The sequence below is a fragment of the Eleginops maclovinus genome, chromosome 12 (genome assembly GCF_036324505.1).
Source record: "Eleginops maclovinus isolate JMC-PN-2008 ecotype Puerto Natales chromosome 12, JC_Emac_rtc_rv5, whole genome shotgun sequence".
Classification (NCBI taxonomy): domain Eukaryota; kingdom Metazoa; phylum Chordata; class Actinopteri; order Perciformes; family Eleginopidae; genus Eleginops; species Eleginops maclovinus.
In genome coordinates this window covers 20,158,000-20,174,963 of record NC_086360.1, presented here as the reverse complement: position 1 = coordinate 20,174,963, position 16,964 = coordinate 20,158,000, and the positions used below count along the sequence as shown (strand labels likewise).

Sequence of the window (16,964 nt, the reverse complement as noted above, 5' to 3'; positions counted from 1 at the left end):
AATAGTTTTGCTGTTTCTGTAGCAACTTTTAAGAAAAAGCACTTACAGGCACATTCAATTCACCCCACCACCCACAACCGCACACACACACACACACACACACACACACACACACACACACACACACACACACACACACACACACACACACACACACACACATATACACACACACACACACACACACATATACACACTCAGGGCTCTGAAACTCATTAGAAAATTAGTTTGTTTGGTGCTTATTATCAGTGACTTAAAAGGTCATAAGGTGTGAAAACAATCATTATTTGTGATTGTAGCTTTTCAAAACAATTTATCTAATGGTCTGTTTTTGAGGGCGGTGGGGGAGGGGTGAATAAAAAGTATCTAACACAACTCTAAGAGAGTATCTTACTCCCTTATGGCCCCCTCTCACTTCACAGATTTTTTTTTTTACTTGAGTCACTCCCAAAGTCAACCTTTAGTACGCAACAGCCAAAAGTCCCAAAGCTAAACATACTTAACACCCGGTTGCACCTCAGTTCAGCTGTCACCTCTCAGTGTAACAGGTCTACAGTGCTACAGGGAAGTCACACAAGAAGACGGGAGCAGCCTACCATGCTGGAGCCCCATTAGTTCTCCCATCACCTTAAAGAGCAGGCAGAGGCGGAGGCCTCGAGGTGGGGTTGGGTTGCGGGCCGAACGTGCAGTGTGTGGGTGTTGATTGAGACGCGGACAGAGGACAAGTACTTTACACAAACCCCGACAGGACGGCAGACAGAGGCCATCAGACAGACGATGAACTAAAAAGGAAACCGGAAGACAGCGACACACACTATCAGGAGTCAGTGCCAGAGCCACACACATGCCCACTTACCACCATCGCTCGTATCCACTCAAAGTGCCAGGAAGCCAAAATATCCTCGAGGATATGGTTTTTATCACTGCTGTCCTCCCAGGGGCCTGGTTTAGGGTCCTTGTGGATAGATTAAAGTGAAATGTTCTCTTTACAACCCAGAGGAATGAAGGTGAAAGGGTTAAAGAAAAAATGTGAAGGTTTTACATCTGGGTCTTAAAGCTGACTCTTTGGCCAGGTAACTAGGCTGTAGCCTCTAGGTAAGAATAACATTGTTCTCACCAAATGCACGGCAGAGATTGTCAACATATGCACTGCACTGGGAGAGATTTGGCCTTGCAATGCAAACACAAGAACCATAATAGATTTTTCTTCAGAACTCACCTTTGTATTGACCTCAAAATAACTGAATTTGATAGCTGGTTTAAAAGTGGACTGATTTGAGGGTTGTATTTTCTTGGGTCCATTCAAGTATAGCAATCTGTATCCAAGGGAGGCCCCTGTGTCTATAATCTTTACCATGACAACAGTGAGTATGGTTTAAACTGTGTTAACCTGAAGGTAAACTGTCCAAAACTACATAAAAAGACCCACAGTGCAAAAACAACAACATTTCATTTACATAACAAAGGCCATATTTAAAGCAAAAATGTTAGGAGGATGGGTGAGAGTCAGGAATTGAAGGAGAAATGAGAGAAAGCAAAAGACAAAGCAATAGCTATGTATCTGAGGGGAATAGAGATGATCCACCTGATGTATGTGTGTGACAAAGAGGAAAAACAAACAAACAATGCAGTGTATTTTGCATGGAGAGACAATACCCCTCCATTCCTCTTTCACCCTCCTTTTTGTTTTCATTCCTCCCTCTATTAGCAAAACATGATTAAAATGCAGTTCCTTCCAGCGTCTGTGCTGAACAAGAGGGAAAAAAACGGAGAGATTGGGGGGGAAAATGAAGCAGAAAAGTCAAAAGCATCTTTTAAAGCGTGGCGCTTTTATCCTTCACAGGCGGCCAGAAGAAAAGAGAAAAGAAATTCAAACTTTTTTGTCTTCCCCCGTCTCCCTCTGTCTCTCTTTCCCATTCTCCTCAGCTATTGAAAACCCCTCTGATACCTGAGGACAACCCCGCTGCACCACAAGCTCAATAGCTTCCACACAACAACATTACAGTCACACTGTTTTTTCATAGCATTGATATAATTCCCAGTGCTCTCTTTAGTCCAATAACATTATGCCACGGCGCTATCTGAGCGATCAGTGCAGAGCCGTGACTGGGACTGAGCGCGGAGTCAAGGCTTGAGAAGGTACCGCAGAGCTATGCTATCCGGAGATAAAGTAGAAGGCATACATTGTTTAAACATATTAACACTGAGACACCTTATCAAACATTACATGGAGCAGAGAGGCACTTGCTTATCACATAAAAAGAGACAGTAGCAAAGACAGAGATGGGGAGAGAAATAGACGGACAGATATAAACAGAGAGATAGTGTATGTTCAAATCTGAAGCTAAAGATGGTGGTGAAGCCTGCAAGATGAGAACTGAATGTGTGCTTTTACTAGACATTTTCAAGGAGGTATACATTTAGCAGAGAACCATTGATAAACACATATATATGTGCACAACTGAGAGTGTGTTTGTGTGTGTTCATGTGTGTGCATGAGTCATGCCAACAGGAAAAGCAGTAGAGGGCGGAACGGCTGTCTCAGCTATAGATGAGAAGAATAAAGAGGTACTGTGGTGTAGGAAGATGGCTGTGAGACAGGAGAAAGGAAGAAAGATAGGACCGTATGCTCAATATTATATACACACTGGACTCATCAAGACATTGAAAGAAAAAAAACAACAGCAAGTAAAAAGCACTTATAACATGGATGAACTCAAGACTATTCAGTGAGTGTTATGCAGGTTGTGCATGAGTCATTCCGTCTTATATCATTCAGAACTGTATTTTAATTCCATAAGGCAAACATTTAATCAACTGGTGTCTCATTTAGTCAAAAACAACAATTTAAAAAAAAATAGGTTACTGTTTGACCCATGTCCTAAACAAAAACAGATTGCATTCTGGTTAATGTGGTATACCTTGGATTTGGTCTTTGAATAAGACTTAACATCTCATTCATGTCAGGGTAATTCAGAGTGTACAGATAAATGAACTAATGAATTAAGTCAACTCTATATTCACCATCTACTCTGCACATGAGGGAGGGAAGAAGACAATGAGCAAGAAACGGGAGAGATTTGAAGCTGCATTTGGTGTCTGTGTGTGGGTGAGTGTGTATGAGCGAGATACAGAAAGATAGACATAGAGAGAGAAAGAGAGAGGGAGTGCACCGAGCAGTAAGCCTGTGAGCAGGACATGATTGCAGTGTGTATCTTATCTGTGTCAGGTCCTCCTGAGGCTAGTGGAGCCTAGCTGAGCGGAGCACGAGCGCTTCAGTGACCAGTCAACCGTGTGAGGGTAATCTCCTCAGTCTTTCACTCTGTCTCTCACTCACTCTCTCTCTTTCTCCCCTTTTTTCCAGTAAGCCCCCCCTCTGGGAGGCAGCTGAGCGACTGCACACACGTAGTGAGACGCGCACACAAACACATTTACACACAAACACTCACACCCATGCAAAGCCTAAAGGTGATTGCCTCATGCCAGCTCTGGACAGTGAGCCCACAGGTGAGAGGAGCCATCACAGGCTACATTGCACACTGAAGCCCCTGCAGACAACAGCCTGTAAATATAGGAATGCTATCTCAAACTGTCCAAGACCACAATGTGACTTCAAGCTGCATTGGGAGATACTGGAAAGGTCTATAAAGGTTGCAAGGGACATATTTAAACCAGTAAAATAAAATGTTTCTAGAGGGTGAAGGGATGGTTGTGATGATAAGAAGTAGATATTTGGATTTGAATACTTGTGTCATTTAAATATTGCAAACATTCTGAAAAATCACAGGTGTTATATTATAATAGCTGCTATTCACATCAGTTCCAGGGTCCTGGTGTGTGCATGATGCTCAGTGGATTGCATTGAGCCACTCTCAACGTTAATAAAACACCTCTGTGTCAACATTTCCACAAGAATAAAGTGTCAAAATACTGTCAAAGATAACTGATAACTTTTCATTAAAATCTGTTTTCTATGAAGGTGATGAAAATATGGGTGGCTAAAAGATTCCATATTAAAAAAAGATCATTTTTCAAGCAAAATATATATATAATACAGATTCTGTCTAGGTGCACAATTTGTATCCTGCATCTGTGTATTTGATCCCTAATGTACTTCCAAGGACAAAAGGTGCATCTGCAGCTTGCCACTATGTTTAAAATTAGTTTTTTTATTGAGAATAGAGGTTAAAAACTGGGGCTGTTTACTGCTTACAGATTGTATGTGTCTGTAGGAAATACAAACATTCCACATTGAAGGTCAGTGCACACACAGTGTAGGAAAAGGAGGTGAGAGGAAAAGAAAAATAGTTTGAGTCGAACATTTTTTCACCCTTCATGGGCCTGCCTTCTTGTCTTTAACAACTGAGCCGTCCCCATCAATTAGTCCTGATGCTAGACTTTCATTGAGATTAAGTGACTAATATCAGTGCTTGCTCACAAGAAAGACACTTTTAACGTCTGCCCAACAATCTGCTAAGTGGAAACACATGTGGTGATCCAAGGCAAAAAGCCTGCAAGGGGTCCTCCACGCAATGAAAAACAGGTGCTCTACTTTTTGGCCATGTAATACCCCATTTAGCCTCTGGAGCAAAGGTTATCCAGCTAATAGCTGCCTTGTGGTGCACTGGGAAGAGCGGTGCACATGGCCGAAGTAAACATCTGGGACGGATTGTACATACTTGCAACATATGCTTCAAGTTCAATTAAAATGAGGCCTTGGCATATTTATTAATCTTTTTTTCCCTCCGCTTTCTCTGTTGCTCACCCTCTCTCTCCCTATTTCCATCTCCCCCCTATAGGCCTGTGCCATAAAAGAGGCGTCCTTTGACCCGTCCTTCATACTTACTCATACAATCTGTAGCTGTACCTCATATCTTATGTAAAATACCTCATATCCAATGTAAAGGACACATTTGTTAAGCCTTGAAAGTGCATTTGTTCTGCACTTAACCAGGTTGGAGGAAGAGCAAAGGGACAAGAGAGAAGGAGAGAGAGTGTAAGAATAAAAGGAAAAAAAGCAGGGAAGAGGACGATTGACGGAAGGGTAGAAGGAGAGTGGAAGGTGGAGATATGTAGGCGAAGAAAAAAGAAAAATGCCCCCCTTTCAACCTCCCTACAGCTCAAATGAAATGCTAACAGTTGAGGGGAGCAATAGATCAAAATGTATGAAGCCAGAGTTGGTAAATTGTAGCCTTTGTGGCGGCTGTGCTATCCAGCATCCCAGCCCTGTGTGAGCACAGAGAGCAAGGCCCTCTTATGTGGAATAATCAGTTTGGCACCAAATCTGACAGAGGCCGCAAAAGCTGCTGCTGCACCTCATTTCAATATGAAAGTGCAAAATGTATTTCATATAATCTGCAGCTTTTCAAATGCCTGTATTTGTATTTTTTCCCTGAGAGGAGGTGGGAAATGCAATGATGGAGGGCAGACATAAAGGAGGGGTAAAAAAAAAAAAAGGTTCAAGGTTGCCTTGTGCATATCTTCAGTCAGTGGCCCCCTGCACATTTCAGCCTTGGAACTTCACAGCCATGAAACTTTGCTCCTGCATCACTGTGGGAGAGGATGTAATGCTCACGTATCTTTGTGTGCTCATCGCCCAACTGGCTGCCCGGCTGACTGATTGCCTGACAGGCTGACTTTCTGGTGGGATGACTATTTGACCATCTGCACTATAAATGTGTTTTTTTAACCCTTTAGTTGCAGGCTTGCACTTACGACCCTTTCAAATGTGGAGAGGTTGTAGCAAGGTTGCACTTCCATTAAATTCAGCATTAAAGGTTGCAGTGCATTCAGCATACAGTGTCCTCAGGCAAAATAATTTTCAAATATCAAATTGCCTGGTCAGAGGCCTTTACAATTACCATTGCAAATTCCTCTCAAAAGATTACCAAACCAGACCATGGAATTTACCACATCTTAGCCTCCCGACCTTTATATTGCCAGAGTGAGGCTGTAAGGCATCAAGTATCAGCTCAAGTCATTTCAGATTCCAGACTGTTCAGTCAAGGTACTTTACTGATTTCACAGAAAAAGATATAGACTTAAAAGCTTAAAGCTATTATTGTGTCCTTGTTTAACACTGCCTGAGTCTCATCTCGACTATCAAACTGAATATTGTTTTCATTTTAAGTGTGCCTCACCAAAAACCAGACAACACAGTGGGAGGATAAAGAGCTGTGCCATTTCAATTACCATTCCCAAGTGGAACATTGACAAGGGACTGTATCCTATCCAGTGGCATTTGTTTCAGTAGCTGTTCCTACAGTGTAAACGAGCGGAGGCAGTAAAGCAGCCACCTGTTGTTACCTGATAGTGTCTGGACAAGCCCAGATGCTGTTTTACTGGGACATAAAGGAGCAGTGAATGGACCTAAATAGCCAACTAAGCTCTTTATATGGGCGCATGTTCTCAGGAAACAGGGCTGAAGCACAACGTTAGGAAGGTAAATTCGACAAAGCGTTACATGAAGGGAAGTATAACGATAGCGTGGCAAACTGCAGTAACAGACCAAAGAAGAAAAAAGCACAAGGACAAAAGGTGAGAAATGTGAAGTTTATATACATATATCTAGAGAGAAAACTTTTCAAAAGGTTAAAAAGGTTGTACAATCTTTGTACATGTGTTTGGGCCTCAGGCAGTGAGCATACCTGTACAGGGGAGGAGGGGGGGTGCAGTCATTTCATTCGTCTGTGTGTTTCTGGTGTATGAAGCAGTGTCAACCACTCCTGAGGCAGTGTGCGTACATGCTCGTGTGAGTTAGTGCATACCTTTGTGTACATCTTTTTGTGTGACTGCATCCCTGACACAAGACATAATTACCTTGTCATCTTTGTCAAAATCCTCATCCTCGTCCTCCAGCAGGTCCTCCACTGCTTGCTGACAGTTGCAACAGAGGAGAAAGAGAGAAAAAAAAGAGAGAAATAATGTTTATACAACAGCTATGGTACAGATAAACACCAGATAACACAGGGTTAATGTCATCAGAAGAGCCAAAGAGGCATACTAAAGCTGATTGGTTTTGCTTATGTCTGGCAAGAGTTTGCTAATGAGTATGGAAAGCAAATGCGTGTGCTAATATGTCACAAGCCTCAAAAAAAGGTTTAGAATTGGAATTTAATTTTAGAGACATTCTGTTGTTCAAATGTGTTGACACTTCTGGAAATGTAAGCAAATGCTGTGGCTTTGAATTTCAGCGGGCTGAGGATTAAACTCTATTCATCCATTCAAATCGCATTGCACAAAAGCATTCAAATCTTATACAATTCAGCGCGACGAGACCACTCAACTCTTCTTCTTCTGTCTGTGGTCGGTCTGAGCCGACCTCTTCAACCTTTGCACTCGTCTCTCACCTCTACAGCCAGCCGTCCTATTGCTACACACTCGTCTATCTATAGTTTCACATTCTCTCACAGAATGATGCTCCACGAGAGAAGAAAGCCTGCAGCACAGAGAGTAAGTCACAAAGAACAGCAACTACGTGCTTCAGTGGTCCACAACCGATGAAACTGGAGCTGGTGTAGCTCTGAAGCCCCCAAATACCATGATGCATACTGTACAACACAAAGGAAGAAATGACACACTCATGTGCACAAAGTCAGAAACAAAGAGGAACATAGGGAATGTATTACACAACACCGGTACAAACAGTTTTGCATTTCCTGTTAAGAAAGGAGATTTATTACGTAAACAGGACGAAGGATTGAAATGGTAAAAGAGGGAAATTTCAATTCACATACAGCTCAGACGTCAATCTGTGAGTGGAAAGCACGCAGTAAAACTAATGTATTGGCATATATGGAAAGCCCTGAACCAACAATAGCAGCTTGAGCCACTGTGTTTAGTGACACCATATCTAATGAGTGTTTAGTGTTACAGTACTTCAGTTGTTTTGGGGCACTTTTGAGCATGTACAATTTCCTGTGTCTGATGCTAATAAGGGGCAAACCACAAATCACTGCTGCATCTCGTATCCACCCTCTTCCTGTCGATCACACATCAAAGCTACAAGGTCATAATGTTGCTCCCAATTTGCATAAACAAACACCCATATCATAACAGCCCTACAGCTGTTAACGCCAGCACCCGTCTACCCTCATTGTTGTTATGCCTTACAAACCCCAACCCCCAAAAAATCTTTGCTCAGCCTCAACATCACCACAACCCCCTAACCACCTCCAGAACAGCACAAACTAGTTTGGAGAAATCCAGAAATCATTACTTAACAAGACAATGGCTTTTGTCTTTTTTGTTTTTCATTGGAATAAGGGGGGAAACTATGTGGCGGCTGACATAAGCCTCTTATGTAAATGCCGCTTCCCACACAAACAAAAAGGAGTTCAGAACAGCAGAGTTGAGAGGGTAGCGTCGATAGTGTGTGTGTGTTCTATCAATAGTTCAGACGCACATGTACACCTTGCACCCCTCGTTTAACAGCAACTGGTTATTCCCACTTCACTGAGACTCCATCAGTGTCTAGACAAATAAGCTTGACTTTTCACAGTTCACAATCTCTTTATTGATACAGAATACATTCATATACTCCACAGCGCATGAATACCAGAGAGGGAATTCTTAAACTCAGCCAAGGCAAAAGATGTAGACTTGTTACAGTAAAATGAAAGCCTTCTGGCAACACTAAACAAATGAACTATAACTGCTTATAAAGTCATCATGGTTCCTCCCAAATCCTTTCACCCGTGCCAAAATACAAACATAATGGATTCCACCACACAGAGGCTTTACTAGGGCACGCCTGGCACACGCTCCAAACTTTAAACAAAGGGAATGAGCATGAGCTAGCTGGAGAAGCATGACCTAGAGAGACAGAGAGAATGATAGAGTCGTTTGTCTCCCTCTGCTCTCCGCTCTGCTCTCTCTCCTCTATCGCCTCTGGTTACAGAGAGAAGTCATGTTTCCTGCGATGAGACACAGTGTAAAATTAATAAATAAAAAGACATGGAACATGTCATCTGCCCTGAAGATTGCCACGGCTAAATGTGTGCACTGAAGCTACTGTCTCAGTAAGGGAGGATATAAATTACCTCGGTGCAGCCGATGAATTCCAAACATCTTTCTTTCTTTTTCTCCCTCTACCTCTCTATAGGTCTCATTCTTTCGCTCTCTCTAAGACCTGTTTGCTGTATGATATCATTTGTCTGCTTATCCCCCCATTATCATGTTGTTTGAATTACTATCATTACAGCACGGCGGCATCAAAGCCTTACTGTCGACAGGACTGCGTGGAGCTCACGTTGCCTGCAGAGCTGCTCCAGTCAATTCCACATCTACTGAGGTGGGATTAACATATTCAGACCTATTCAAATGATACAGGGATGATGCAGGCTACTCTTATAGATTACACTGTGCCCCATAAATACATACAAAGATTGTGATAATATAAATTCTACACAAACAATATAAGTGAGTACAATGACATTGAGAGTTGAAATGGCTGTGAAAACCTGAATACATCTGTTTGGCCTTAGTGGCTTCAAAACTGATTTGCAAGAACTTAGTTTCTTTTGCGTTGGCTCAGATCCCAGCACAAGCTCTGCTACATCACTCTCCTTTTTGCTCTCTTTCTGTACTTCCAATCAATGCAAATATACTGCCTGTGAAGAACAAACTTCCGTCCATTACAATTGAGTGGAATATCTTTACTGATAAAAAAAAAAGAGAAGCCTACTCTCTGCTGCTGGTAGACATTTTGATGTGAGAATAACTTAATTTTTAATGACACACGGTCCATAAAACCAAACCAAATCAGAGGTGTAATACCCCCTTGTTTGGTGTCTTCTTTAATGCATCTTTGCATGACTTTTTCTATTTGTGACTTGGCTGCGACTTAGTGACCTATGTTTTGCATTGTTAGCATTATCATTTAGCTGTGAGCTTTCTCTCCCATTTACTGTTGCTTTGCTCCTGATGGAAGTACTAGCTAAAATGTTCCAGGACTGAGTTTGATTTAGGTCTGGGAAAAAAAGAGTAATCTAAGTTAGACCAAACAGCCCAGAGTGTTTTTGGATTTGATTTTCGCTGCACAGGATGATTGACTGAGGTGTGATGAGTTGTTAAGGTGGTTAGAAGAAAAAGCCAAAAAATAGTTTTCCAGCACAATCTATCAGGTGTCTGAAATGTCTGTTACTCAATTGAAGAGGGCAATTTGTGTATACTCCTTTTGCCCATACAGGAATCTTCTTTTACAGAATCAACAGCACAAGCACCCTTTTCTGTATTTTAGGATGGAGAGCAAACCTTTTGGGGCAAAAGGTTCATTTATGTGTCCTTCTATTTACAGGATAGTCTTGTGACTGTAGTGTGACAGTAAATATAGGTAACCTTAAACCCCTCAACTTCAATTTGGGCAGCTTTTTATTGTTGAAATGTTCAGTATCTGGAGTAAAAGTCTTCATCTAAAAGGTGGCGTTTGTTATTCTTGTCCAGGTGCAAACCCCTTGCCCTCCTAACTTGAGGAAAGTTAACTCCAGCTTATTGGTTGGAGGATTAGAGGTACAGATTTACCTTCCCTGAATAATAAAATGTGAACAGAGCCAAAACAGGTAGTAAAATAAGAGGATGACCCTTCGAGGGGTTGGTTGTTCTTTAACGGAAGTAAGAAAATAAACCCTGTTTGGATCGATGAAACAAGTGCGCACACACATACACACTCCACAGAGAGAAAGTGAAAATCTACTACCTGAAGTAGTAGCCACCTCATTCCCCCCCCCTCCTCTGAAATGCCTCTGAACACGGCCCTGTCTCTCTCCCTGGCCGGGCTGAGTTCCACTATCTCCCTTCCTAACCTTCCCAATGACAGCCGCATTGGGAATTGACGCTGAAGCAGACATTCCAGCGAACATGAAGATATACTTTCTGCTTTTTTCTCCTATTCCTCTATCCCTCCCTCCCTCCATCCTCCTGCTGCTCTTCCTCTTTGATACGAGAGGGGGTTTTAACCTCTCCAGCTGCTGAGGTTTGGCCGATTGGCTGGCTGGGGGATCTCAAGGCCCTACTTGGTATGCACTGTCGGTGAGTGTGTGTGTGTGTGTGTGTGTGTGTGTGTGTGTGTGTGTGTGTGTGTGTGTGTGTGTGTGTGTGTGTGTGTGTGTGTGTGTGTGTGTGTGTGTGTGTGTGTGTGTGTGTGTGTATATTGCCTACACCACAGTTTCCGCAGACTTGGGGAGGGCTGCGCGCCTGATAAGGGCTGCTGGCTGAGTCTGGCTGACCCACACAGGCCCTTCACAAGCTGTCAGAGCCGTGGCCCTCAGAGGGGGGCCCTTCCATCTGCACTGCCCCAGCCAGGGCTCACCCAGCAGGGGGCCAGAGAGGGGTGAGGCCGGGTGCTACCGGAGCTGGAGGCTGGGGGTGGGGGTGAGAAGGGCAGCTCCATATTCATGAAAGCAACACTAAATCTGTTAGCATTGGAAAAGATTGAGTTTCACAGTAGTAAAGTACACTCGGTGCACTTGGTATTGTTTATTTGCTGACAAATCAGTAAGTACTGTATGTTTGCACGGGGATTCTGCAGCTATCAAGAGGAAAGCGCAATTTCACACGCTCCACTAGCCTTTTTGACACTGTGAGTAAATTCAGTGATAAGATGTTTTTCCTTCTCAAACAGATGATGCTATATTGTCTTATTGTTTATTATGCTCACTTGTGAAAAAGAGGGCTAGAGCTGGTATATACTTGATGTGCAATCAGCTGCACACAAACCCACTCACATCTGTAGGCTTTAGCTTAAGGTTTAAACCGAAAAACTCACAAATAGCTACAGCGGGTGTACTGTATAGACAAAACAACAAGCACTGAGGCAGACACCCTGCTGCTGACATTGTTAGCAAAAGAGCACAGACAGTTACAAAGGTTCAGTATGATAAAGGGAGTTAAACAAACGGAGGGAAAGAAGGAGAAAGAGAGACAACATGATGAAAAGGGAGGCTGGGAAGATTCTGCAGTGGCATTCATGATGCTCCCGTCCCGCTTCAAACTTTGCCCGTCTCCTGTCTTTCTGCCTGCCAGCCTGCCATCCTATCTGCCAGTTTAGCAGAGACAGAGAGGCAGCGAGAGGAGCAGAGATGAGCGCGGTGATGCCGGGGCGGCACGGGGGAAATCAGTGGGGCACAGGCGCTCCCAGTTAAAAGTGACATGACCTTTTGATTTTGTCACCTGTCACCAACTGCCATGTCTGACTCTGCACTGAGGAGTGCCTGCCATCCACCGCGGTTTTCCTCTGCCTCCGTCTCTCTGTCGCTCCATTGCTCTGAATACCTCTGTCTTTTTCTGTCTCCTGCTCCCACTCCATCTCCTTCGTTTTTTCTTTCCAGAGTTGCAGTATTATAAGAAAAAAGTGGAGGTGTGACTTTCTGGAGGAGTTGAGGTATAATAGGCAACATTTCCTTTTTTGCTTCCAGCTTTCCCCATATTTACTCCTGTGTTGTGCGTGGCTCTTAATGAGGGCAGATGTCAAGGCACAGTGTGTTTAGAGACGCGGAGACATTTTTTTTAGATGCAAAATCAGGGAGAAAATAGAATAGATGAAAATGGCAATGAAGGCTTGTTGTAGAAACGAGACGATGTTCCAATAAAATCCGACATAATTACAGTTTGGAAATAAACCAGATTATTTTTACTCTAATGAACAATATACGGCTGTTTCAATGAGGGCTTCACAGTCAGGAACATAAAAAATAAACAAAAATAAGTAGAATAACATTGGCTTGAAGAAAAAAACTGTGAATTATTTTCTTCATAAAAAACTCTCTATTTGTTTGGCTAACTTAATGTGTATGTAGGAACGTGTCTGAGTGTGAAGTATCTTTAGGCCATTAGGTCTTCTTCTGTTTAATGGTTTGGTGAATCTATGTAATGGTCTGAAGCATGGTATAAAGATGGTGATCCTCCACTTTGACAAGGCCTAATTGCACATCATCCTGAGGAAAAAAGAGACATCACCGTGTTCTGTATGTGCCCTCTACGACAGCCTGTGCCAAAATGAACAACCTCATAACATCATCTGGTATGGGCCTTTTTGGGCCAACAAAACAGTTAAGATGAATTTCTACTGGGATGCATCTCTTGCCTCTTCATCTCAGCACACATTGTATACACTCATGCAGGCACACCCATGAACACACCACACTGCTACGAGAAGACACACGTTCAAAAGCCTTGCAGACGTTTTCTCTTCCAGCAGAGCACCCTGTCCTCTGTTTGACCGAGCCCGGCCTACTGGCAGCTTCCTTTGCTACAGGCTTGAGGCGGATCTAACATACAAATTGCTCCAGGTTTCAAAACACGATAGAAGCTGAGAGGAGGGGGTCATGTCATTTAAGTGGTTCTCCAACTCCCAACAATAGGGGACTTGATACTTACTGTAAGCAGAGACACAGGTTGGACCTCGGATATGGTACTTTATTATCTTTGTCAAAGCAGTATCATACTCCACATATATTGAAAAGCATGAAAGGTTCTCTTCTTTGTTTGTTTGCTTCAGTGAGCATGTAACAGCACTGCACACAGGGCAGCTAACAGTGTTGAAGATTCAGGGTATAGGGGTCAGAGTGCTACACGATATGAGATTCTGGTGCTTCACCTTTAATCGCTGTTCTGAGAACGCTACAACTGCTTAGAAGGTACTGGTCAAGGTTGGGGCGAGGGTAAGGATTGCTGATCCGAGATCTGTTTGCAAAGCAGCATGTAACCACACAACATTTAGTGACCCTGAGCGGTGAATTACAGCGCGGAGAGAATACTGTGTTTGTTTATTTGCTATAGAGAGGCATGGACTGTGGTTGCGGTGTAGAATCAGAGAAGGGTCCTCACATTGAACCCATCAGATGGAGCAAGGCCCTTCAGTTCATTAGGAAGTCTGTACTCAAGCATATACTATGTTTTTTCTCTCTCTCTCTTTCTTCCCCCACCCTATCCCTCTCTCTCTCACCCTTCAGAGTGAGTTCAGCAAAGATTCCTTTGGCATTACCATCACCCCAGACTGCTGGAAAACCGCAGCGCTCCGGATGCTGACCCTTGCTCGGCTCAGCACAATGCTTTAATTTGGTGTGTTGTTTAAAGTAATTAGAAAGCCTTTTTCCCTTGTTTTCTTTTCTATTCTTCTCTGTTCTCTGCCAAGTGCGAGGGGGAAATTGTGAGTCGTCCATGACTTCAGCTTGATAAAGACTCGGAAGAGGAATCCAGGGGACCGGGAGAGGAAGCGAAGCACGCAGATACTGTATGCTTTCGCTTTACTCACTTCCCCCTGCACCAAGGCAGATTGGGAAACTCAGTCTGAAAACAAACAGGGACAGGACTCAGGGGATACATGTATCTGAATGTGTGCGTTACAAATGTGTGTGTTTGTGTGTGTGAGTGTGTAAAGCATTTGCAAACACAAATGACTGAAAAATAATGACTACTTACACCACGTAACATTAGCTGTGCATGTTCTAATTTAACTGAAAATAAAAATATCACACCTAAAAGATGCTATAATGGAGCGATTGCATTTACCAATCCTGAGCCAGTGAGATTGCAACGCCAAGACAAGAGATGATGATTGTCAGAGAATCTTCTTTGTGTTGCCTGTGCTGCTCTGCACAACTGTCACAGCGGCAAGAAAAGGAGCATTAATGTTGCTAATCTTTGATAATTAATCCCACTTTCATCTGATATATTGCTGCAAAAGGATGTCTGTACACACTCAAGCATACGCACACTCGTGGATACACACACACACATTTTATGGAAGTAGACGCACTTATTCTTCGATCAAACACACACATATTAGGCTGTACACGTAAAGTACGCATCAAACTCACTTAAAAGGCATGGCTGATTGTGATCATAATAGAGAATGGACAGATTTGACTAAAAGAAGGTGGCCTTGGTGATCTATTCAGTCCAGTGCCCCAAACAGATAAGTTCTTTGAAATCAACCAAACACTCCAAACCACTCAATGAAGATGATGATATTGAAGCAACCATTTAAAAGTAAAAAAAAGTCTAGCAGTATGATGTGTAACTGGGCAAAGATATATAAATGATTAGCTACAAGACATTCCATAAAAGTGAAAAAGTAAGCACTGTTTAAGGTTTGAAATCTCACTGCTCCAATCATAGAAACTCAGGTTGAAGTCAGTCAAACAAAAAATAAAGCGGTGTACTTAGACCATACCAGATTAAAAAGAGTGAACCTGAATGATCCTATTCACTGATGTGCCCATAACTCGTCTTGTCTCTGAGTATATGTCAACTTTGTAGAACTCACCAGAACAATATTGTCTTTCTAAAAGGCCCTTGCCATGCGAGTATCAACAATATCAACATGTCTTAATGTTCCAACCAAGGTACTTTACACGCAATATTCCCTTTCAAGGACGAGAGAAAAGCAATTCTGCATGAAGTGGGATTTACATGCACATACTCTTATTGAAGTGAGTGGCAAATTAAGAGAACATGTAACCTTTGTTGCCTCATTTTAATTAGGAAGTGCATGGGAAAAGAATATCATGAGGTCTGGATAAATATAAGCAGCAGGTGGGGGCACAAACGATCATGCCGTGTTTTGTCTTAAGGCATGTGTGATTTTTTTTGTCAAGCAATGTTGCCATCTACAGGCGGAATGAATATCCTCAGAAAGTCAAGTCTTAGTCATTCACAAATTAAAAAATGATTACTATTGACTGTGAAACTACCTGCATTTGCTAACCTTTAATTCTTGACTGACTTTATTCAGTTTTAATAGTCTTATGTTCACAATGTACCACCTATTATTGTCTAATTGCCAGGTAATTGTCAAGTAACAGACTTATATCCGTCACATAGGGATTGTTTTTTCTGATTTCATTTTCATCGTTTCACATTACCACATGTGAAAATAGAGGCTTATAAATAGAGATGCTTGGTTCTGGGGACTTAGTAAATACATCTTTTTTGCAATGCATGCCCAGTTCACATCTGATTCCATATTTATGTGTAACATTACAATGACACATTGCAATGAGATTTGGTTCATTATAATGACTGAATTTATTATCTGTTCCAAATCCAATCAAACCCAAAGAATCCTTATGAAGAGATAAATATACACATATAGACGCCAAGAGACTGCAAGAAAATCTGAGGTCTGTTAACTGGTTATTTCCAAGTGAGTCTTGGAAAAAGGCACTTATTAAAATTAATCACTTCATTGTTCACGCTCACTCCATAGTCCAGCTCTCTTTCTCGTTTTCACTCTCTTCTCTCCAAATGTGCCGGGCCATGATTAAAACATGTCTGTTTCTCCATGACATTGCTTTGACATCATTTAATTGGTATAAGAGATAAAAATAAATGAATTAAATAAATAAACTACCAGGTAAGTAGCGTAACGTAGCTCAAGGTGACAGCCTATTATTTCTCCCTTTTCTTTGCCTCAAAGAAGGCAAAGTGAGAAATGTGAGATTGCACTGCGAATGCAGCTCCTCAAGGGGAAGATGGATTTTTTTTCTATCTTGAAAAATTCACCAGAGACGGTTTTTAAAATTAAATTCCAATTTTGCTCAATGTTTGTGCAATTTAATCAAAAGTATGTTTTAAATGAGTTCGTATAATGAACATCTTGTTTCTTTAAAAAAAAGTATGATTTTCTGCATGCCTCATCATATCATTACCTTTTACAGCACAAATATGGATTGTATATATATTATATCTATATCAAAAGAATGCCTTACCTGTAAATATGAATACTACTGTCAATAATAATAATTTGGTGTCCGAGTGTTACCATGCTTTGTGTTTTGAGACTTTTACAGTGAGAGAAAAGAAAAGTGGAGGGATATAAAAAGGTACAGGGTCACTCACCATGTCTTGCCTGGTATCCTTCCCTGACGCGATGAGGATGTAGTTCCAGGCCAGAGGCAGTAGCAAAGCCAGAGGAATCATATAGAGTTCAAAGTTCCAAACAACGATGACAAAAAGCTGAAGAG

The 16,964-nt window shown here is 42.1% G+C and overlaps 1 protein-coding gene across 5 annotated transcripts in view; it reads right to left on the bottom strand.

Moving 5' to 3' along the window:
• mctp1a (multiple C2 domains, transmembrane 1a) overlaps positions 1–16,964 on the bottom strand; it is a 134,538-nt gene that overhangs the window by 18,408 nt on the left and 99,166 nt on the right. For 3 of the 5 annotated variants that reach the window (XM_063896734.1, XM_063896735.1, XM_063896738.1), the window contains 3 exons: positions 16,840–16,956; positions 6,820–6,876; positions 857–955 (listed from right to left, as the gene is read on the bottom strand). In XM_063896734.1, the coding sequence (XP_063752804.1) occupies positions 857–955; positions 6,820–6,876; positions 16,840–16,956 (273 nt within the window). The remainder of the gene's footprint in view (positions 1–856; positions 956–6,819; positions 6,877–16,839; positions 16,957–16,964) is intronic. The other 2 variants (XM_063896736.1, XM_063896737.1) reach the window with 1 other exon arrangement.